At 27.4% G+C, this 23,532-nt stretch overlaps 2 protein-coding genes across 5 annotated transcripts in view; one reads left to right on the top strand and one right to left on the bottom strand.

Moving 5' to 3' along the window:
• The window catches only part of LOC107444193 (phosphoenolpyruvate carboxykinase, cytosolic [GTP]), a 35,513-nt gene extending 15,268 nt beyond the window's left edge, over positions 1-20,245 (top strand). For both annotated transcript variants that reach the window (XM_043052839.3, XM_087168661.1), the window contains exons 3-11: positions 336-520; positions 2,518-2,721; positions 5,118-5,305; positions 7,980-8,193; positions 9,639-9,843; positions 12,795-12,898; positions 14,138-14,233; positions 15,288-15,526; positions 18,190-20,245. In XM_043052839.3, the coding sequence (XP_042908773.2) occupies positions 336-520; positions 2,518-2,721; positions 5,118-5,305; positions 7,980-8,193; positions 9,639-9,843; positions 12,795-12,898; positions 14,138-14,233; positions 15,288-15,526; positions 18,190-18,408 (1,654 nt within the window). In that variant the 3' untranslated portion in view covers positions 18,409-20,245. The remainder of the gene's footprint in view (positions 1-335; positions 521-2,517; positions 2,722-5,117; positions 5,306-7,979; positions 8,194-9,638; positions 9,844-12,794; positions 12,899-14,137; positions 14,234-15,287; positions 15,527-18,189) is intronic.
• Positions 20,246-21,483: 1,238 nt separating this feature from the next.
• Positions 21,484-23,532, bottom strand: part of LOC107444205 (acyl-coenzyme A diphosphatase NUDT19) — a 49,301-nt gene continuing 47,252 nt past the window's right edge. For all 3 annotated transcript variants that reach the window (XM_043052840.3, XM_043052841.3, XM_087168677.1), the window contains exon 4: positions 21,484-22,621. In XM_043052840.3, coding sequence (XP_042908774.1) covers positions 22,401-22,621 — 221 coding nt within the window. In that variant the 3' untranslated portion in view covers positions 21,484-22,400. The remainder of the gene's footprint in view (positions 22,622-23,532) is intronic.

Here is a 23,532-nt window from a genome sequence, read left to right as displayed (position 1 = left end):
TCCATTTCGTCTATTTAACTGGTCTTCCTCAGTGTGAAGGAGTGATCCTAGTAATATTGCAAACGTGAACATCCCTATAAAAATAATCTAAAGCACACATCATGGTATAAGGGGCATTCTTAAATATCATATTGTTATGAATTTATTAGCAGTTTTCTTTATGATTTTTCCTTTTCTTGCTTTCTGAATTTTAAAAAAGGTGAATAAGTCCTTTTTAAGATTTTTATTTTATTTTTAGAAAAAAAAATAAAGAGCAATGTTTTTAAATGTTACAATAATTATTTAACTGAAGACCACACTTGTTTTATATCCATGTGTGTTTTTATATTGAATAGCTGGCTTGCTCGCACTGATCCAGCAGATGTTGCTAGAGTTGAGAGCTTAACATTTATGTCCACCCCCAATAAGAGTGACACTGTCCCCACTCCAAAAGAAGGAATCAAAGGAACTTTAGGTAACTGGCTATCACCTTCAGATATGGAGAAAGCATTCGGCGAAAGGTTTCCTGGTTGCATGAAAGGTAAATACAGGAATTTTTAAATGAAATGAAATATATGCACTGTATATATGCTTTGCAGAACACATTTCTATTCTGTTCTTGCTTTTTTCTACAGAACTTCCTAAAACTCATAAATCTATTGTGCTCTTCACATGTTCTTATTGTAGTAATTTGTTTCTATTTGCTGGAATTTTTTCTTTAAGATGAATAGCTTTCAATATTGGATAGGTATTTGTGTTTTTATGTTTGATTTGGAGGCTTCGTCTTTACTGTGGTCAAAACTGCTTCATAATCATATTTGTTTATTGGTGGTAAACAGATTATAATATCAAAATTAAAAACTATTCAATTATAAGATCTTAAAATTTGTTATTGCATTAACAAATATTTGGTTTTAAAAATTACTTAGTTATAATTGAATAATTTTTCTTAGTTATAATTTAAGCTACAGCTACAAACTTGTTTTTTAAATTATTATTTAATTTCTGGTTACTATCAAAACTCATTTCTTTCAAGAACATTTAATTCAAAGAACTATTTTCTAATATTGCTTTGCATTTTTAAATATCTATATTTTGTATTCATGATTTTAAATGCATGTTCTGTACACATATTTATACAAAATATATTATAAAAGTGAATATAGCTTATTCATAATTTAAAGCAGTGTTTTTCATAAAATATTGTGTAATAAGGTAATATGGAAACACTACTTTTGGTTCCAAACTTTAAATTTTGAATAATCAAAAACAAAACAGCAAAGAAGCAAAGCAATAACGACAAAGATATGTTAAAAAGTTCAGGTAATTGCTGACAAATAAAGGATAAGTAAACAATCTAAAGATTATTCACCTTCAGATATGGTCATTAATAAGTTTTATTTTATGCTGATTATATCCAAATATATATTGATCACCTTTGTTTATTAAACATGCTATCATGTTATTAAGTTTAAAATTTCCTAAAATACCTGGAAAATCAAGAAATTTTAACTTGGAATTAAGTAGGAACACTGTTAAGTTTTCTTTATGTGCACTGTTGGTAAAAATATTTGGACTTACTATTGTGTTATCTTGGAAAGTGCGATTTGCATTTGCATACTTTATAAGTAAAAAATTTTAGCATATTTTAAAATTTCATAATCAAAGCATTTTAAAATGGTGTACTTTGTATACATACAAAACTTGTACCAATTACAGTAAGCAAAAGAAAAATTAAAGCTTATTCCTTTTTTGCATTTTCTGGATAGCTTAATCTATTAACCTTGGAATACACTTTTGTTCAACTCGTTCCACAACTCTGACTTTTCGTTCATATTTTTAAGTTGCACACATCTCAAGCGAATTTCTATGAGGGAAAATGTCATCAGGCCCATTGTACTAGTAAATATTGTATGATGAAAGATTTTGTCAACAGGTTAAACTTGATTGGCCTATTGAACTAAAAAAATATATGCATTTAAATGGTAATGTTAGATTGGGGAAAAAAATCCAATGTATTAAAAAGAAAATTATTCAGAAATGAACCAAGTTTAAATAAAAAAATTTTGCTTGGTATAAATTTATATAGATTTCAAATATATAATTTCTAATAAAATCTTTCGTCCTTAAAATTTTAAGATGTTCTGTTAGTTTTGTAGCATAAACTTGGCTGACCTATTTAACTAAAAAATTTATGCAATTAAATGGCAAGGTTGGTTTCAGAAAAAAATCAAATATATTAAAAAAAAATTTTATCCAGAAAGGAACCAAGTTTAAATATATTTTATTTGCCAGGTACAACTTTATAAAGATTTAAAATGTATAATTTATAGTAAAATCTTTCGTCATGAAAATTTTAAAATGTTCTGTTAGTTTTGTGGCATTAACTTTCAAATGTATCAGATTTCAATAGAAGTAACCCTTTCAAAAAATGGTGAGACTAAACTTTTTTTTAAAAAGTGTGGACATATTCTGTTCACATAAAAGGCTTTGGAATTTTATTATTTACCTGATATTTTTTTCATTAATATTTTTTAGGTCGTACTATGTATGTTATACCCTTCAGCATGGGACCCATAGGTTCACCTCTGTCTAAAATAGGAATTCAATTGACTGATTCTCCATATGTTGTTGCCTGTATGAGGATAATGACTCGTATGGGTGCTACGGTGCTTAAAGTTCTTGGAAATGATGAGTTTGTTAAGTGCTTGCATTCCGTTGGGCAGCCTTTGCCTACTAAAAGTAAAATTCTTCAGATTTACTTTATCAACTTTTTGATTTAATTTTGCTTGTATGTTTTTAACTTCAGAATGCTTATTAAATGTAGTAATTTTTGAGAATTAAAGAAAGAATTTAAAATAATTCAAAATATTTACTTTATTAATGACAAAAATAGTTTGACTAAAGTTTCTGTATTTTGCTTCTACTTAAATCTTGCTGTAAATAAAGGAGTCACCTACAATTATCACAAGAAAGGCTTTTTTTTTCCAATTTAAGAATTATTTTTACATTTATTACTTAACATTTAATAGACCTATGTGTAGACAAGTCTTTTTGATTTCAAGCTTTCTTCTTTTAGAATGTTGTATTTCTTCCTCAGAGTACAGTTTTGCAATGAAATTTTCTTTTGTAGATGAATGACAATTTAATGTTAATAAAGAAAAAAAAAATCATTAGTTAAAATATCAAAAATAACACAAAAAGAAAGTTAAAAGGTTTTTTTTTATAACCCTTGAATGGGAAATTTAGCATAACAATTTTTCTTTGTATTTTTTTGCTAAGGGAATTGTTTATTTTTTTGTACTATATCTCAGTTTTGCGTAATGGTCTAATAATTGATATTGCAGCTTAATATACTTAACATCTTATTATTTTCAGTATTTATTGTCAGATGTATGTGCAGCTAATAATAAATGCAAATTCATGAAACCTCATTAGAATTATTGAGTCAATTTATATTTGAGAAGTGACCATTCTACAGTGTTTTCATTACAGAAAAAAAAAAATGGGAGAGAATTTCTCACCCTTTCTCAAAAACAGAGTGAGATTTCAAAAGGTTAAGTGAGATTTCTAAATATTAAAAAAACACGAATAGACTTGGAAAATTTTTTTTCTTTAATTATAATACATTTTTAACATCTTCTAATTGAATATTTTTACTGCATCATATGGAAAATGTTCTATGTCTACTTTTTCATCAGCTATTATATTTATTTGACTGAAAAATATCCGTATTTGTTTCGTTTTGACCGTTTCTACTAACATTTGTTTCATTTTCATTTGTCCATTACGAAGTAGAAGATTTCACCTTAACAAGGTATTTGTCCATCTTACATTCATGCACAAAAAATATAAACATCTTACATGATGAAACCTTACCTACGGTGAGCACGTGGTTGCAGAGAAATGTTTTCTGAAAGGTAGTTCGGGGGTGTTCTGCTGTTCGCACCGGTTCTGAACAATACTGGTAAATAGGGAAACTAGATAACAAGGACCGATGTTCAAAATAATGAAAGATCAAGGAAGAAAAGTGTAACGGATTTTATTCAAAATGGCAAAAGAAGAAATTTTTTCCAAAACTCGCTCATTTTGAAATTGATTAATAGAGTGCGCGAACTTCTCGCATTAATACATTTTTATTGCGAGAAAAGAAAAAAATATGCGAGATTCTCGTGTTCTCGCTCTGTAGTGAAAACACTGATTCTGCCTCTTCAGTATCTTTTAACAATTTTTATATGAAATTCCCTACATTTTTACTAAAGCAAAATTCCTTTTAGGGCTTTTTATTTCAATTTTTTTTATAAGCTCTTTAATTAAAGTAATGGTTTGAAATTTCTGTAATAATATTGCATTGTAATAAACAGTTTGGTAATATATTTAATGCTAGCCTAACTTAAGAGTTTAGAAGATTGGGTATTTAATGTTGTTAAAAGAGACTCTTATTATTTGATTTTTAGAATTATTAGAACTATTATTTGATTCTTAGGAATTAAAATATTTCGAACAAAAGGAAATTATAAACAAAATCTGTATGATATCGAACTTTTTAAATAATTTTGATCTTAAGTTAGTTATTTACAATAATTTTTCTTACATTAAACTTCATTTAAAATATCACATTCATTCAATTGATTAGTTTTAAAAGTTGTTTGGTTTTAGTGATCCTATGGCAAAATCTGAATAAAAATTTAAATGAGAGGCTAAACAGATAATATATTGGCTACTATAGTACTATATTGGCTACATCATAATGATTGTTACAGGGTTTTAAAAAACTTGTTAATATTATATGTTTTAGTTTTATAAAATAATGATGTAAAATAAAAAATTTTATTTTGTGTTTTAATTTAAATGTAAAATATTCTAATTGTTAAATTGAAAATGATTTTTAAGTATTTATCATTAAATTAACAAAGTTTATCATTTATTATTAACTTGTGACTCTAAAAATGTCAAATAGTCCGTTTCTACTTCACTATTAAAGACTTTAATAAGTGAGAAATGTATATTTAAATTAACCAAGCCCATTGACAATAAATTTACATATGCCAGTCTGATAAGCTAAGCTGACTGTTATTTTTTAAAAAAAAAAATTGCCCTTTTTAAAGCTCTTGTGGTAATGACTTTTTCTTTCTTAGAACCACCTATAAATAATTGGCCATGTAACCCTCAGAAGACTATCATTGCACACATTCCAGAAAACAGTGAAATTTGCTCGTTCGGCAGCGGGTATGGTGGAAACTCCCTTCTTGGCAAAAAGTGTTTTGCTTTAAGGATTGGTTCCATTCTTGCAAAAAGAGAAGGATGGTTGGCTGAGCACATGCTGGTAAAAACAATTGTACATTTCTTGATAATTTATGAATTAGGAAGCTTCACCTCATTGTAACTCACAGCAGCATATTAATCTGTAGGCTACATTTTTACCTTAATTTATTTTGATGATGCTTTTGAAAATTCTAAACTAATTTTACAAGTTTTGTCTAGTATTGAGACATAAATAAGGATCAGAATTTATTATAAGGCGCTATTTGGAGATTTCATTTCCGAAATATGTAAAGTTCAGTTCATTATAAATCTGAGTTAATGTTGGATGTTCCTTGTATGGTACTTGATCCTCCTATTAATTTAAATCCAACTAATACAAACACTATTATATATCAATAATAAATTTAATTTAAATTAAACTAAAACAAGCAATATACAAATTTGAAGAAGTAAAATAATAAACTAATGAAAATGTTTCAAAATATATATAAAAAAATTGTATAAGTTTTTTAGTATACAAATGCAAATATGCTATATTTAATTCAGTTTAGTGCATTAATAGGAGGTAAATCTTCAAATAGTTTTTAAATTGAGATTTTTTTATTTTTTTTTTAAAGATACATTTTTAATTAATTGTATAGTAATAAACTTTTAACTGAGAAAAAAAGGGAGTAAGCAATATTCTTCTTCTTCAGGAGCGCAACAGCCCTTTGCAGGCCTTGGCTGCCTCAACAGCACGCCTTCTCCAGCTCCCTCTGTCCATGGCAACTCCCCTCCAGTTCTTAAGTTTCAGGACTTTGAGGTCGTTTTCTGTGTCTTTGAGCCATCGAGTAGGTGGTCTACCTCTAGAGCGGGACCCCTGAGGGTTCTTGAAGGTGGCAATTTTTACAGGGCTATCTTCAGAGCCTCTCCATATATGTCCGAGCCATCTTAGTCGGTTGCTTCGGATTATCTGCATAATTTGAGGATGTTTATAGAGCCCATAAAGTTCAAAGTTGTACCGTGTTCGCCAACATCCCCCCTCTGGTATGGCACCAAAGATAGTTCTAAGTATCTTTCTTTCAAACGTTTCTATCGGGCGTTGTACGTCAAGGTTTAAAGTCCAGGTTTCGTTTCCGTATAGCAAGACAGGCAGAATGAGTGTCTTATATAATTTTAGTTTTGTTTTTTGGCTAATAAAATTCGATCTTAGTTGACTTTTTAGTCCAAAAAAACATCTGTTGGCCATATTGATTCTATTGTCAATTTCAGGTTTCAGTTTGTTTTGGTCATTGATAATTGTACCAAGATACTTAAATTCTTTAACCTTTTCAAAGGAATGTCCGTTTATCTGCAAAGGTTCACTATAGTTTACAGTTGAGCTTGAAAACTCCATGAATTTGGTCTTGTCTTCGTTAATGGAAAGGCCCATATTTATAGCAGAGGCCTCAAGGGCTTGAAAGGCATCTTTAACAGCCCGTTCTGATCTTCCAATGATATCAATGTCGTCCGCATAAGCGAGGATTTGGAGAGATCTGTTCCAAATAGATCCTCCTCGGTTTAATCCGCTATCCCGAATGCATTTCTCCAATGCCAGGTTAAAAAGCAGACAAGCAAGAGAGTCTCCCTGGCGCAGGCCTCTTTCGGTAATGAAAGGTTCAGATAGATGGCTTTGGATTTTTATCCTGCATCTCACATTGTTGATAGTGGCACGGGTGAGACTTACAAGTTTTGTAGGGATTCCGAACTCGTTCATCGCTTCAAGTAATTTATCTCTTTTAATACTGTCGTAGGCAGCTTTGAAGTCTATAAATAGGTGAAAAGTCCTGATGTTGAACTCTTTAGTTTTTTCAAGGATCTGTCTTAGAGTATGAATTTGGTCAATGGTAGACCTTTGAGGCCTGAATCCACATTGGTAATTTCCGACCGCTTTATCAGCAAAAGGCTGGAGCCTTTTGAAAAGAATATTGGAGAAGATTTTATATGCCGTATTGAGGAGTGTTAAAGCAATATTCAAAGTATAAAAATAAACAGAAACTTACTGAAAATAACTCAAACTTTACATATCTTAACGTTAATGAGTTTAATGTTGAATACTAATTACAGGTTTAGATGTAACTGTAACATGCATAATTGTGGAAATTAATTAATGCTGCCATTAAATCAAATAGCAACATAATAGTTATTTCCAAAGCTGAAATTACAGTAATATAGATTTTGTAGTAATCTATATATATATATAATTCCTTGTACGTGTTTACGTGAATCACATAACTTCATTATACAGAAGATGTTTACATCTGATCACAGAATCTGACTGTGATTGTGTAGTAAAAATTATATCATCATGGCCCACATCCGTAGACATGAAGTTTGCCTAAAAAACTGTAAACTTTACGATAATCAAATAGGTGTTATGACAATGTATTTCATGTCATGCAAATCACGAGATTGCCATTATTCTATCACATTAACATTTCAAATGTTATTTCAATCAGTGTAATTGAAAAGTTATCGAAAGTAATTAATTTTTATACATTATCGAACTCATTTATTACATAATCGCTTTTATTTTTAGTAACTTTAGTAAAATCTATTTTAAAGACCAAAATGTTTTGATTCTTACATTCTAATTTTAAAAAAAAATTACTATGTTTTTTAATGGTCAGTGTTAATTTCATTTTATTTATGGAATAAAATACCTTAAATTTTTTTTTTTGTGTTCTGATTGCCAAAAATTATTTAATCCTACATAGATTCTGGGTATTACAAATCCACAAGGTGTGAAAAAATATATTGTGGCTGCTTTTCCAAGTGCCTGTGGAAAAACTAATCTGGCTATGTTAACTCCAACCCTGCCTGGCTACAAAGTAGAATGTGTTGGAGATGATATCTGCTGGATGCGGTTTGACGAAAATGGGCAGCTGAGAGCCATTAATCCAGAATATGGCTTCTTTGGTGTAGCTCCTGGTAATTATTTTTTTTCTTTTTGTGAGGTGGTGGATGAATATTTGCATTTAATAAATCAAAAAGTAAAAAGCATTATAATTAAGATAATTTATTGTGTTTCTAATGATTTTCTAGTAAGAATAAAGTTTTCTGGAAAGATAAAATACCAAAATTGCAAGCTCTAAATAATAATAAAAATAAGAAAAAACAGTCAAGTTTATATTGGATATTTTATTTTTATCTTGTATTTGTATTTTTTTTTTTATCTTTGTATTGCATTTTTGGAATAAAGTCCTTAAAGCAAAAGATTTTCTAGTTGCAATTAGTTTTTTTAATGACAGATTTCATTTATGAAACTGACTTAACCTATTTGATTGGGACTATTTTCTTGGTGCAATTTTATATTCTAATTTCTCTGATTGCACCAAACTGTGAGAAATAGACATGTTATATTTTAATATAATTAACATATGTTAGATATAATAGATATGTTAATGCTTCGACCATGGAGACCACAATATTTTGTTTCATGACAAACTATCATGCGAATGTTATTGAACTTTTTTTTTTCTTTCTTTTCTTTTGTCGTCATTGGTTATGACCTTCATCATATAAAATAATGAAAAGATAATTGATATATGTTACAAAAAAATAATTATTTTGAGAAAATTTTTTTATTCTAATTTCTTTTTCATCCCCAATTTAATAAATATGTTAAGACATTTTATTATTTCCAATTAGGACATATTTTCTTTATTAACAATTAGGACCAATTAGGAATTTTCATGCAAATGTTTATAAACTTTTTTATTTTTATGTACATCATAACTAATTCCCTCATCGTATAAAATTACGAAATTATAATAGATAAATATAGCAAATGACACTACTTTAGGCATTGTTTTATGTTCTAATTTTTTTACTTCTGTGATAACAAAACCATAATAAATATTTTAAGATATTGTCTCTGTTGTAGGCTAATTGTGAAATTTGACTCTTTACAAACAGCCACTTTTATTTTAATGTGCCTGGCTATTAGGAAAAAGTCTTCAATATTTTCTAATCAGCCTAACACTTTTTAAGTTTAAGGCAGTGAGCTCATATACCTTTAGGTTAATTAGAAAGTATCATTTATTACTTAATTAGCATGTGATATGATCTGTTTCAAGCAGTATGAAATTAGCCCATAGTTTTGTAGTCTTATTGGTCATAGTCTTATTAAAGTTTTGTTGCAATAAGCCTAAGTAAATTCAGTCTGATTAAATTCTTCATACATTTCCTAAGTTGACTAAACGCTGATTATAATAAGTCTTAAAATAGGAGGCTAATCAGAAAATACTAGACTTTTCCAATTCGTCTGGTACATTGTGAAATGCTAGCAACATTTGCAAAGAGTCATACTTTTTAACTAGTCTGCAAAATCTTCATTACCAATATTTCGTTTAATAACAAATTTTCATTCTCAGGCACGTCGATGAAAACGAACCCAAATGCCATGCTGACCATTCAAAAGAATACAGTGTTTACTAATGTTGCTGAAACCCATGATGGGGGCGTGTTCTGGGAAGGCTTAGAGGAGGAAACTCCTTCAAATGTTAAAATAACATCTTGGTTAGGAATGGAGAATTGGACTCCGGAAGTAGGAAAACCATCTGCTCATCCTAATTCCAGGTAATTTGCTTATTTTCCTCTCAAAACTTTGTGCCACAGTGATATTTTTTTTGTCATCAAATTTGATTTATTATTTATAATTATTGTATCTTGATTTTAAAAATTTGCACAAATGAATAACTATCGCACATATTTTCTCAACTTGGTACATACGTAAATAAGTACATCATTTTTCACAATATATATTGTAAAATATCTTGTATGAAAGTATTTAAAAAATTCGATCAAGATTACATTTGCTTGATGTACAAATGCTTGATGTGTAATCTTTTTGTTGCATAATAAACTGTAATTAAATGCTTATGCATGTGGGTGAAATGGCCACTTTTATCCCAAGACCCACTTCTTGATTTTTTTTAAGGGGTTCCATTAAAGATACGGTTGATGCCACTATTCAGGAGAACCAGGGTTGACAAGTTTTTAAATTCTGACAGTTTTATCTGATTTTAACTTTGTTTTAATTGTGACAAAAATTCCTTTTTGACATATATATTACAATTATAAAAACTCCCAAAGTTTTTCTGTAGAAAATTACTAGCTATTATTTATACAAAATAGTTGTAATTAAAAGCACATAAAATTACAAGTGAGCAGTCTGTTCTTTTATCATTTTGACGTTGGACCCTTTTTTTTTTTTTGGCATTTACTATCAAAAATCTGAAATTTTGGTCTGGAAAATCATAATCTGTATTATAATCATAATCTGTTTATCAAGTATTAAATAAAAATAAGTAAAATTGCAATTTATTCACTCTAATTAGTGAATCTGGATCAAATTGCTTTGCTTAATTAAATTATAACTATTAAAAAGTTTACAGATTAAAGTTTGTTTAATACATAAACAAACATAATCTTTATAAAGTTTAATACATTTAAGTTAGCATACTAAAATCAACATATATTGGAAAATTTCTTTTAATAACTGTGCTAAATATCAATAATAACATAATTAAACACTTGAATTGATTGAAAAGAATGAATAGTTTTAAACAAATATTTATATTTTTGTAAATTATAATTAGTTTATCAGGAGATATATTACAATGATGATTTACAAATAATGTTCATATAAGCATTGACAACAAATATATGGAGAATCAAAAAGTATTATACAAGTTAAGATGAAACAAATATTAGCGACCACTGAAGTTTTACTTAAGCTAAAAAAGATAACTCACTCATAGTCATTATCTGTAATGTAAACTGAATAGTTTTTATTTATCAAATAATAATAATCTTAAAGAATAGTACAATGTTTTTTTGAAAAAGCAATTATTGCAGAGGTTTTTTGACAGCTTTTATCGGATTTTAATAGTTTCTAACACTTTTCATCAGTTTTTTGATGTGCCACGTCAAATACCAGCTTTTGAAGTCAAAGTCCAACCCTGTAAAAACACTGCTAAAAATTAAAGAATCACTTTTAGGAAGCTTTAAGATTAGTAATGCACATTTTATTAAAGTCTCTGTGCAAAATTTAAATTGAAAAAGTAATCAAACTTATGAGTATAAAAAATATTTAAGTTTTGAAAAAAATTTGTTTTATGTTGAACAATGTTTTAGTTCTTATTTATCATTTTAGCTTTATATTTTTAAGTTTTTGTTAGTTTAGTTTACTATTATATATTGTGACTTATAGGAGAAGTTGTTAGTGCAGTTTTTATTACCTTTTTTTAAAAATTTATTTTCCTTCAATTAAATGAACTTGTTAAATCTTAAATATGTCATACGAATAATAGTTGCTCTCAAAATTTTGTTTTGCTTAGCACACTTAAACTAGTTTTTTTTTTTTAGGAAAATTTTTTATCATTGGTTACCTGCATTTAATTTGAATTTCTTGATAAAGTTCTCTTTATGTAGTTTTTAAAATTGTAATTTTCAATGCCTTAAATTCAATATTAACTCCCATTTTTATTTTTATCTAATGCAAATTTAACTAAGTTCTGAAGTTTTTATTATTTCTATCTCTGACTGCATTGCTGGAACTTAATTTGTTCATTTGAACAGGCAACATTACTTTTGTGTTGAAAATTTTTTTATGGGTGCTATAAACCAAAATAAACAAATTGAAAGACTGAACCCAGTGCAAACAATAACTTCTTTAGGCTCATCTCTTTTTTCTTTTTTTTTAAATGCATATTTTTTGGATGCAAAATATTGGGCCTCAAATGTTTATGTTTCATGGTAACAAAATGATTGAATTTTTAAATGCCTAGTTTCTTGTGTTTGATATTGTTACATTGAGTATGTATTAATAGTTTTCTTATCTTGTATTTGGTTTAGATTGGCCTCATCCAGCTATTGTACCCTCAATCAATTCATTCCTGATTTGCAATTTTTTAATTGTCTGTTTATTAATAATAGAGACAATTCTGTTTATTAAAAGTGAACTGGAAATCTAACAAAAAAGAACTTAAACCAAATATTTTTTTTATTTAAATGTTAAAATATCACAAAATTAAAATCTAAAATATGTTATATTTAAGGAACTTATCTTGTAATTATATTTACTAAAATATTTGCTGTGTGACAATAATTAAACATCCTTTTCTTCATGATATTACTGAAACCTATTTTTAAGTAAGTCTTTGCAAGTAAAAAGGACAAAGACTACATTATCATACATGAAATCAATTAAAATTCATTCTAAAAAGTAATTTGTATGAGCTTATTAAGTATTTTTAAAATTGCTCTATAAAATGTGAGGCACTAAGTAGTTTCAAAATTAACTATGAATTAAGTACAATATTATCAAAATGCTTCATACACAAAATCAATTAGAATCTTTTCAAACATTTTTGAAACTGTTCTAAAATGAGAAAGAAAGACACTACGGGGTTTCAAAACTAAGTATGAATTAGGCAGTGTTTGATATGCATTATTTGACAAAAAAGTGCTTATTTTTTTAATATTGCATGGCTTCTAACTTAAATTCTTTTATTTTCCCTTGTTAGGTTTTGTGCCCCTGCCAAGCAGTGCCCCATAATGGATCCTGCTTGGGAAGATCCCAAAGGTGTTCCTGTTAGTGCTATTGTATTTGGTGGCAGGAGACCTAAAGGTAAGCGTCACAAATATCTTGAATTTATATCTTCTTTCTTAAATTTAAGAGGATGCTATTATAGCATAGGATAATTCCTTTATGACAAATTCTTTTTCATCTAAGGAAGTAATTTTAAATTGAGTACAGGAAAATTTTCAAAATATCAAAATGCAAACAAGTTATGGAAGCTTATGTATGTGAGAGAGAATATGGAATTAAGGGTTTCTTATATGGTATGACATTTAAGCATTTTTTAAATGATTTATTCTAAGTACAGTCAATTCTCAGCCCATAATTGTCTAAGATAATTAACTTTTTAGAATAACTAGTGACTTTTAAAAGGAACTCAAGATGTTTCATGTAACATTGAAAATAATAGTTTTAAACTATTTCTTGGAAACTTCAGCTTAATTAATGTAAATCGAAGCCTCTTCTAAAAAAAAAAATATATATATATAACATTTGTTTTCTAAGTGTTAATAGTAATTAAATTTTGAAATTAAATTTAGATCTCTATATTGAAATGGTTAATTGTAAACTTTCTAATGGTTCTTAGTCTAACATTACATTTGATGAATGGCATACAAGACTTTGTATCTTCCATTATAATGGAATATTCTTGATGAAGGAATAAACAGAGCTTTAAATAGAAAGAAACAATTTTTATTTTCAATTGAAATAAATTTTTTTTTTCCTGTCCAAGAGTTTGATTTCATTTGTGTTATTCAACTGAAGTAGATATATTTTCTGTACAAAATTGTGAATTTTATTCAAATTTCATAATTATTATTATTATTATTAAATGTAGGCAAAGAACTTTATATATTGTCCTGCTATTTTAAGAACTTCCGACTTAGTCTAGAAATGTCTTCTACTTTGGAAAGGTGTAAAGCTTTTTTTTGTGAAGAGTATTAAGGAAATGACAAGACTCTAACAAAATATATTAAATCAAAACAATTGACCTCTCTCATTTTTTAATATACTTATCCTTGTAACTATTAGAGCATGAGTTTGGACTCTTCTGGAGGGGTACATACAGTACTACAGTAACATATTTTCGCATTTTAATTTTTATTGATTTTATAAAAATCATAGTAATTTCCTATAATGAGTAGTTACACTTATGCATAAAATTTTATTTGCATCGTAAAATTTAGCTATCTTTTTCGTTTTATGTTTGCAGCCAGAATACAGTATTAGTTTTATTTATTTGATGAGTAATTCTTAATTGTTTTACTGAAGTACAATGAATTTCAGGAGTACCTCTTATATATGAAGCATTTAACTGGAGGCACGGTGTTTTTATTGGTGCAGCCATGAGATCTGAAGCAACAGCTGCTGCTGAACATAAAGGTATGTTAATAGAAAATTGTAATCACAGCAAAATGCATTTAAATTATTTTTTTTATAAAAATATATAATTCCGTTATCTATTGATGATACACCTTGAATCCTACAATACTGTTTAATAGTAACAATTCAGATTTAGTTTAAAAATAGATATAACTATCTTATTGTTTTTTTTTAAATTTTCTTTCTGCATTTTTTGTTACTACAATATAAAAATAGATTTTTTGATGTCTTATTTATCTATGCAGATTTTTGGTGTATTATTTATCTTTGTAGATTTTTTGATGCATTAGATATGATGCATTATTGATTGTAATTTTATTTACTTTCTTTTTAAAAATTTGGATGCAATTTATTTAGTTCGAATGCAAGATCTGAATTTACATCTTTTTATATTCTAACTTTATATAGAAAGTTCTAATTTTTTCCTTATAAAGGAGTTAAGCTGCATTTTAATGAAATATCGAATATACAAGTTTAATCGGTTGAATCTAAATAAAATAGTTTTAAAAACTTTTCTATAGTTCTGTTTGAGAAAATAAGAAATAAAATATTAAGCTTAACTTATAAAGTTCATGCAATCACAGTTAATTTCCCAAATAATATGTACATTTTATATAAAGTGTATCTTTAAATTTGTGTAGGAATTCCTTCTAAAATGTTTAAAGAAGGCAAATAGTTTTCGATAGTTTATTTGATATTGGTTTTTTTGAAAACCGCTCTTTTAATGTGCTTAAAAGTTGAAAAAATTCATAAAAATCTATGTATAAATTTAAAATACATTTGTCAAAGTGTCAGTAAAAAATGGAGGTAAAAGAAATTTTTACAACCATAAATCTGTATTTTTATATTTGCCAACATGCAAGTGTAAATATTCTTATTCTTCGAAGAAAATTTTCTTGAGGGACTTTCAGGATTGAAATCTTGAAAAATATTCTTATTAGTTTGTATAACTGCTGAGTACGTAATTTTCACTCATAATTCTTTGCCTTGGTAATGTTTTTGTTTTGTGTTCTTTTTGACAAACACCTTGTAAAGTGTTTATTTTTATGCTTAGGTAAAGTGATAATGCATGATCCATTTGCAATGCGTCCATTCTTTGGTTACAACTTTGGCAACTATTTGAATCATTGGCTTAGTTTTGGCAACAATCAAGGCCTAAAGCTTCCTAGAATATTTCACGTAAACTGGTTTAGGAAGGATGAAAACAACAAGTTCTTGTGGCCAGGATTTGGTGAAAACAGCAGAGTTTTGGACTGGATATGTCGTAGAGTTGATGGAGAAGACATTGGCCAGGTAAATTGGTCTTTGCAAACTTTAGCATCCTTATTGTTTTTCAGTATTAAATTCTTTATTGCAAAGAGCTCTTCATTTTTTCATTAGCTGATTTTGACAATTAAAATAAAAAATGCTTTCTTTTATTTAATCAATATGTTGTATAGTATATAAAATTAAGCTGAACAACCTTATAACATTAGATCAAATCTGAATGTCATTTGCTTAGAAGCAATCTTAAGAAGACTCCATACTGCACAAGAAAAGTTTTGTCTCAAATTCTCTTTCTCCTTTATTACTAATTTAAAAGAAAGAAAAAGAAAAGTCTCAAATTCTCTTTCTCCTTTATTACTAATTTAAAAGAAAGAAAAAGAAAAGTCTCAAATTTTCTTTCTCCTTTATTACTAATTTAAAAGAAAAAAAGTCTCAAATTCTCTTTCTCCTTTATTACTAATTTAAAAGAAAGAAAAGGAAAAGTTTCAAATTCTCTTTCTCCTTTATTACTAATTTAAAAAAAAGAAAAGTTCAGGCAAATCTAGAGTAAGTCATGAAGTTTCAATTGCTAAAAAAAATATTTCAAAATATTAAAATGCAAACAAATTATAAGAAGAGAACTTCTCCGTTGTGTACTCCTAAGTTATCATCTCCTAATTTATTTTCATTTTTGATGTTTTAAACATTTCTTTTCAGTATTTGAAACTTAATGGCTTACTCTAGGTTTGTCTGAACTTACTTTTTCTACACTTTAAATTTTAAATTAGTGATGAAGGAGAGAGAGAATTTGCGACAATTTTTTGACTGCGATATGGTGTCCTTTTAATGGTCGAATGAGCTTCAGAGAGAAAGGTTTTTACTTCCTCTATGTTAACCCACAAAGAATGATATATCTGGAATTTCTTCATCAATTTAACAACTAATTAATATTTTTGTATACCTTTTTGCTTCATTTTATTCATTGAAATGTGCTCGATTAAACTTAGTTACTGAATTTTAATGGTTGTAAGTATTTTTGAAACTTTTTTCAAGTTTTAAATTTAAAAATATTTACAACCTTAAAATTTAAAATCAGATTGCTAAAATCGAATGTGCACATTTCATTGAATAAAACTAAAATAGTATTTGAAAATATAAATTAATTACTGAATTTATAAGGAAATTTCGGCGTATAATTTTCTGTAGGTTAACATGGAGTAAGTCAGACCTTTCTTCTGTCCTAAGGGGACAGAAGAAAGATCTGCCTTGAATAAAATATGCTAATTATTTTGTGTAGGCAATATTTAAATTTTAAGATATCAGGCATATAAATTAAAAATTTATACAAATGAAAATCTTATAAATTTTGATTTTTAATAAATGAGGATTCTTTTTTGCATAATAAATTGTGTAATAAAATATTTATATTTTTCTCTGATCATGCTCTGACTTTAAACTATTTCTAATTTATGAATCTGTTGTATTGTATTAAATACTTTAAAAGCAGGGTTGCCACTCCACAAGGAGAATAGGGAAAACCTGGAAAATACAGGGAATTAAAGAATCATATAAAATAACAGGGGAATTTTTATTTGCTTTTCCAAAATGTTGTTCTTTCGAAGTGCAAATGATGGATTATTTTAAAATTGCTCAGCTATACTATACTATTTCATTTGCCATATTTTTGTATGTATGCTGAACTGTTCTTTATTTCTCAAAATTTTTCTAGCAGTTAAAACTAGTATTAGTTATCCTAATATAGCTCACACATTTGCTATGTGATTTTGTGTTTCCTCTTAATATATTGTGTATAATATATACAGGGAAAACACAGGGAATTTTTTTTCTTCCAGACTTGAGTTCTCAAAATTTTTAAATTTTATGTTCTAATGAGGTATGATTCTGAAGAATTATGCTTTTCATAGGGTATCTGCGCACCTGGAAAGTCATGAATTTCGGTATTGAACAAAATTTGTCATGAAATGTCCTGATTTTAACTATTTTTGTTTTAAAAAAAATCATGAACTTAGGTTGTCAAAAAATCTAATTTTTAAAATGAAGTTTACCTCCCTCCCCCAATTTCGTGGTGTTCTGAATATCCGAATTAGTAACAAAATCCCCACTCAGTCATATTTTATTAAAATATAAAATGTTTTTATCATGTTCTTTAAAAATTTAATTATTTTCTTATCTGATTATCTTTTAAACGTCTGGGATTTCAGAATTTTCGTTATTTATTTAGTTTAATTTTATCAATTTCAAATTCTAGCTGAAGCAAGCTAGTGATTGGCAAATTTTTTTTATTCCGATATAAAAACAGAAAAATCGGAATTATTTCTTTCCTTTCCAATGAACAAGGAAAGTATCTTTAGAATATAATTCTGCAGTAAGAAAATGATTTGCTTTTGCATTTTTTCAGCTATTTTATTGCTTCAACTCTTTCTTTACTGTTTTTTAAATTTAAAATCTATAAATATGAAGATGCAGAGTGTAACAGTTTTGGTTATATGTATCATTTCAGTTAATGTTATAATGCTTTTTTAAATTTATTGTGTTTTTGTCGGAGAAAATAGTAACTTCGTTAAGTCAGGAAAAATTCTTGGAATTAGTCATGGAAAGTCATGAATTTGAAAATCTAAAATGTAGAAGATACTGTTTTTATTGCTCATGAAAAATGAGTCTTAATCTGATATTTATTTGCATCATTGCAGAAAACTGCCATTGGCTACATACCTAAAGAGGGAACAATGAATTTTTCTGGTCTGTCAGAATCTGTGGATGCTAAGGCTCTGTTCAGCATTCCCAAAGAATTTTGGCTCCAAGAATGCAAAGAAGTTGAAAAGTACTTTAGCGAGCAAGTTCCCCATGATTTACCAAAGGAAATAAAGGAAGAGCTTAATTTGTTGGAGGAGCGTGTGAAAAATATGTGATTTCAAAAGAAAAGAAATATTTTTATTGAACTTTAAAAATAGGCAGCACAATTTTTTTTTTAAATCCTAAAGAAATATATATATCTAGGTTCAATCCTTTTAAGATAGTGAAATGGTATTTATTTGAATGTATGTGGTCTATTCAATAGCATGAAAGTTTCACCATTTTTTCTCTCGTTATTGTTCATATATCATTTCAAAGAGTCTTATATATATATTACAGATTAAGATATTTTTTTAGCTTTTTACTCGTTAATTTGTATTATGCTTTTCTTTTTTTTTTTAAATTTTCATTTGCATTTTTTCATTTTTTATTTTTTATTTTTACATCATCAAAGTAGTTTAAAAATTTTCTTTTAAAAAACTTGACTGAATGGATTAGTAATTTGGATAACTGCATAAGTATTTTTTTTTTGTTTTTGAAAAAATTGCTTAATTTTATTAAATGCTCATTCTTAAATAAAATAAAACTTTTTTTTTTTATGTGTGATTTGCTTTTAATAGTTTATTTTGTATGTGCTAATCAGTTTTTTTTTAAAATTTTTATTTTAGTTTTAACTTTATTTTTTTCTGCTTTTATACTTATTTTGTAAAAAAAAAAAAAGTTTTTGTTTTTAAGCTTCATATGTCTTTTATTACCAATTTATTGCCAATTCTATCTTAAACTAATCAATTTATTCAAGAGTCGATATTAAATTTTTGATTTACGTAAACATTATTCTTGTATAAAACAACTTTCAATTTCCTTTTTTAAAAATATATAAGAATAAAGCTGTTTGATTACTTTTTTTAAAAGCAAATAACTATTTCAGCTTTACCAAATTTTATGCAATTAAATTGACACTCTCATTCCAACAAGTTTCTTTAAAAAATTATTTATTAATAATATAAATGCAATAATAAACAATAAAATAAATAATAAATTTATATTAAATAAAGCAGTGATATCTATTTTTAAGTATGTACTATTTTAGCTTAACCAAATGTGACATTACATTATAAAATGTGCAGTTAACAAATCCTTTTTATTAAAAAATATATATTGCTAAATAAATAAATTTTTATGTGAACTTAAAGATTTTCTTTCAGTATTAGGTCAGAAATATATTTTATTTGTGCCAAAATTTTTTTTAGTGTTCTTAACTAATTATAATTGATCTAGTAATCTGCTAATGTATAGTTTAATCTCTATTCCTAAATGATTTATTGATAAAAGGCCTACAATAAATTTAGCTAAATTATTTTAATTTAATACAAATGAATTTCTTAATATAGGATATTTTACTTTATGTGAAATTGTGTGTTTTAAATAATTTTATCCATGTGCTCAATACCTATGAATTGTAATAAATTCTACTTTGCTCATTATTTACAAAATATATCTTAAAACTTACTTTAGATATTAAATTTTTTTTTTGATAAATCATAATTTATTGACTGAGCTTTTAGTTTGTTTTACTTTTGTAAATAATTTGTAGAAATTAAATTAGCCATTTCATTTTATGGTTAAAAATTATTCATACATTCCTTGTTGTAGAGTTAAAATCATGTACTTTGTTTTTATTTTTAAATTTTAGTTGTGTATTTGTGTATGTTTTTAATTTTACATTTTTGAAAGAAGAAAATGAGCTTGGTATAAATAAAATGAGAGATTAAGAGCAATAAAGTTAATTTAATCTTAGAAGACTTTTTTTTTTCTTCTCAAAAAAAATAGCTTGCCGTTTTAATCTAATACTGTTTTTAAATGTTACGGTTAAATTGGTCTCATTTTTATTGTGTAAAATATAAACTTTGTTATGTAATAGATTTTGAATAAAATGTGCTTTAGTTTGATAAATTGGTTTTGTAATTTTAATAACAATTACAAGATATTTTATTTTTTCACAGACCACAAACAGTTTAAAATTTTTTTGTTGTCTTAAAACACGTCTTAGTTAAAAACAGTTTTAGTTTTTACTTTAGCCTTTATGGAGCCTTATAATAATTAATCTCTTTGTTATGTTCCAAGTAAAATGATTTTTTTGTGATTCTAGATTTTTGCCTGTAATCTTGAAATAATTCATGGCTCATGACTGAGGAATTTTATGTTTGAGGGCCCCCACCAAAGGATATTTAAATAAATCCTATTTTTTCATCTAAAGATGTTAAAACAAATATTGTTTTCTAATTCCGTAATTTTTACTCATATGAAGAATTTTTTTGAGTGGTTAAAATTGTTTACTCTGATTTCTTTTCTATTTCCTTGATATGGTAAAATAGAAATCAAGGTTTGAAAGTTTCAATGAATTTTTAAAAAAGGAACATTTCATAATTTCACTGGAATGCCTCATTCTTTTTCCATATTCAGTTGTCCTACTATGATTTGTCCTTATATAATATCTTGAAGTTTATGATTTAGCATTGAAATTTCTCTGTTTGTATTTAAAGATATTTTTCAAAAAATGTAATGTACTTATTTTCTAGCATTCTTAAAATCTGTGAATACAGTAACTTTTTAAGACTTTATAAAAAAATTCATTTTGCTGCTGTGGGCCGTGTTCGATCTTAAAAATAAATCTTGTTCAATTGTAATAATTTTAAACAATTGGAACATTGAATTACTTTAAATTTTAGTCTGAATTAATATTTTTGTTCTCACTTGAAATAAAGAATTTTAATTAATATGTTTACAACAGTTGTGAGTTATTAACCCTGTTTGAAATTCAGGACAGTAAGTTTTGCCTACCTTTAGTAAACGCCATCTATGATAATTCTGAAATTGGCTCAGAATAATAGTACGAAGAAAAGGTCTCATGAAAATTGGGAGCAATTGTGGTAATGGTACAAATTAGTTTAAAAGAAGAGTAAAAAACGGAGCCTCCTATTATTATTTTTTTAAAAATCATATTAGATTTTGACAATAGAATATTAAAAAATATTTTTCATTGCGTAAACTCATCCTCCAAATTTTTGGAAACATTTAGCACTGAAATAGACAAGACAAGAACAATTAAATTGGATTTACTTAAAAGATACTTTAAAGCTAAATCATTAAATGTTACTTGTGAGTCACTTTGGTTAAGAAGAAAGTTTTAGTCTGAATTTATCTATGTTTTATTAAAATTTGTTCATTGGAAATGACTAATTTTTTGTAGTTTTATTCTTGGAATTGTACTATGACATCAGGCTAATTAAAAAATCCGGCACTTTGCAAATGTTACAGGCAATTTAAAACGCGCCAGGCTGATTGGAAAAATCCTTAGTTTCTAATATGCTTGTTATTTTTTTTTAGACATTTTACAATCATCCCATATGGAAATGTGCAAAAAATTACTCATACTGAATTAATTTACTTTGGTTTAGTATAATCAGCCTTCACTACTCTCGGCTTATTGCAAATTGTCTAAAGTAAATCAAGGGAATTTAATATTTTCTAATTGGCTTAGAGGTAAATGATCTCACAATAATAAGCCTAAAAAGTGTCAAACTGATTGGAACATATTGGAGACTTTTCCAATTAACACATCGTGAAATAACGCCGAATTGTTGCAAAGAGCTGAATTATACAATTAGCTTAAGACATATGCACTGAAAATGTACAGTTGCATTATTTAAGGTATGCTTTTATATGAAACGAGGTTTTTCTTTATTATCACTGTCGAGGTATGCTTGGTGTTCGTAGAATTTTTTTTCTTCCTTTTATGAAAAAGCTGGAGATTGACAATACCAAAAGGACCATTTTCCACTTTGAAGTTTCCAAATAATTCACTGAGTGATTAGATTTGTCTCAGCGACAGTGCATAATTGACCAAACTAGAGTTCTCCTGTGGATGGATTGCTAGTGAATTTGCACTATGCATTTGAGTCTTTATGCTTGTAACCTGAAGTAAATAAGATTCTGTACATCCAGTCATCAAATAAATTAGCGAGTCCATCGAAGACCAAGATTCTTTGACTTATACCAAGACCAAACTGGTTATGGCAACAAGACAGAGGAGGAAAACATGTTGAAATCACAGGTAAGACTGGGCTATCGGTCTGTCCGGTTCGTAGGTCAAAGGTTGGAGATGGCCGCAAGTGGGACTGATGTTGCTAATTGCCGTACAGATAGGTCCTCGCACTTCCATTCTATGTACGTCGGTGTGCCTTTTTCTCATTTCATCTACGCTGACTCCGTAGTCTGGTCCTGGACTTTTTCCAAGGTAGTCTGGCTTTCTGGGATACATTTCATCGCCTAGAAAGACAAATTTTTACAACATAATTGTTGATTTTTGATAAACTCTCAATTGTGGTTAACAAATTTCAATGTGTTTGCTTTACATATCTAGGCAAAATTCTACAATACGTATTACAATGACTTCTCTCAAAATATATTTTTAGAATACTTGTAAAAAAATTAAATAAAAGAAGCAATACATATTAGGTGTCGTAAATTAATATTTAAATAAGGGATGCTATCTGTTGTTTATAAAGGTCAAATTGAGAGCAAATCGGGAATTAAAATCATCAAAACCAGTTTCTTGGTTAAATGGGAATGTAAAGAAATTGCTTTTCTCCAAAAACAGTCTCCAAGCTTCATTTTAAAATAAATTGGTTTTAAATTATTTCAATCCCTCATTTGCTCTCAACTTGGCCCACTCGTGATAGTTTGAAAAGTTTTATGTTCTTTCTCACTTAAATATTAATTTATGTGAGCATAGTTTTATTTTAACTAATTTTTTTACTTAGATTTTAAAGTCGTGTATTAAGGGTGGCCATAGAGGAACACACTACATAGTCCAATCACCATGAAATTAAAAGTCTAAACCTTATAATATAAAAAATTAAGTTATAGTAACAGAGTGATTGTACAGTGCGGAAAAAAAACCTGAATAATTTTTGATCTAATGATTGGATTTTTATGTACTTACACTTAATAGTTCGAGGGGATGACTTCAAATATACTCATTAAATAGTACAGATACAAAAACCTACTTTCTCTGCATAAACATAATTTTTCACCCGTTGGTTCTGACCCCCCAAATATAAGAGGTAGTCTCAATCTGAGAAATCAGCATTGGTACGACAGCCCTTTGTGGGTCTTTGCCTTCTTTTTAGAAGTTTTTCCCAATCTGCAATTAATTGTGGAACAAATAAAATTTCATG

The sequence above is a fragment of the Parasteatoda tepidariorum genome, chromosome 1, assembly GCF_982258835.1.
Source record: "Parasteatoda tepidariorum strain Cologne lab strain chromosome 1, Ptep-v5.0, whole genome shotgun sequence".
In the NCBI taxonomy this organism is placed as follows: Eukaryota; Metazoa; Arthropoda; class Arachnida; order Araneae; family Theridiidae; genus Parasteatoda; species Parasteatoda tepidariorum.
Note: the sequence above shows the minus strand (reverse complement) of the source record. Positions and strands in the feature narration are given on the sequence as shown.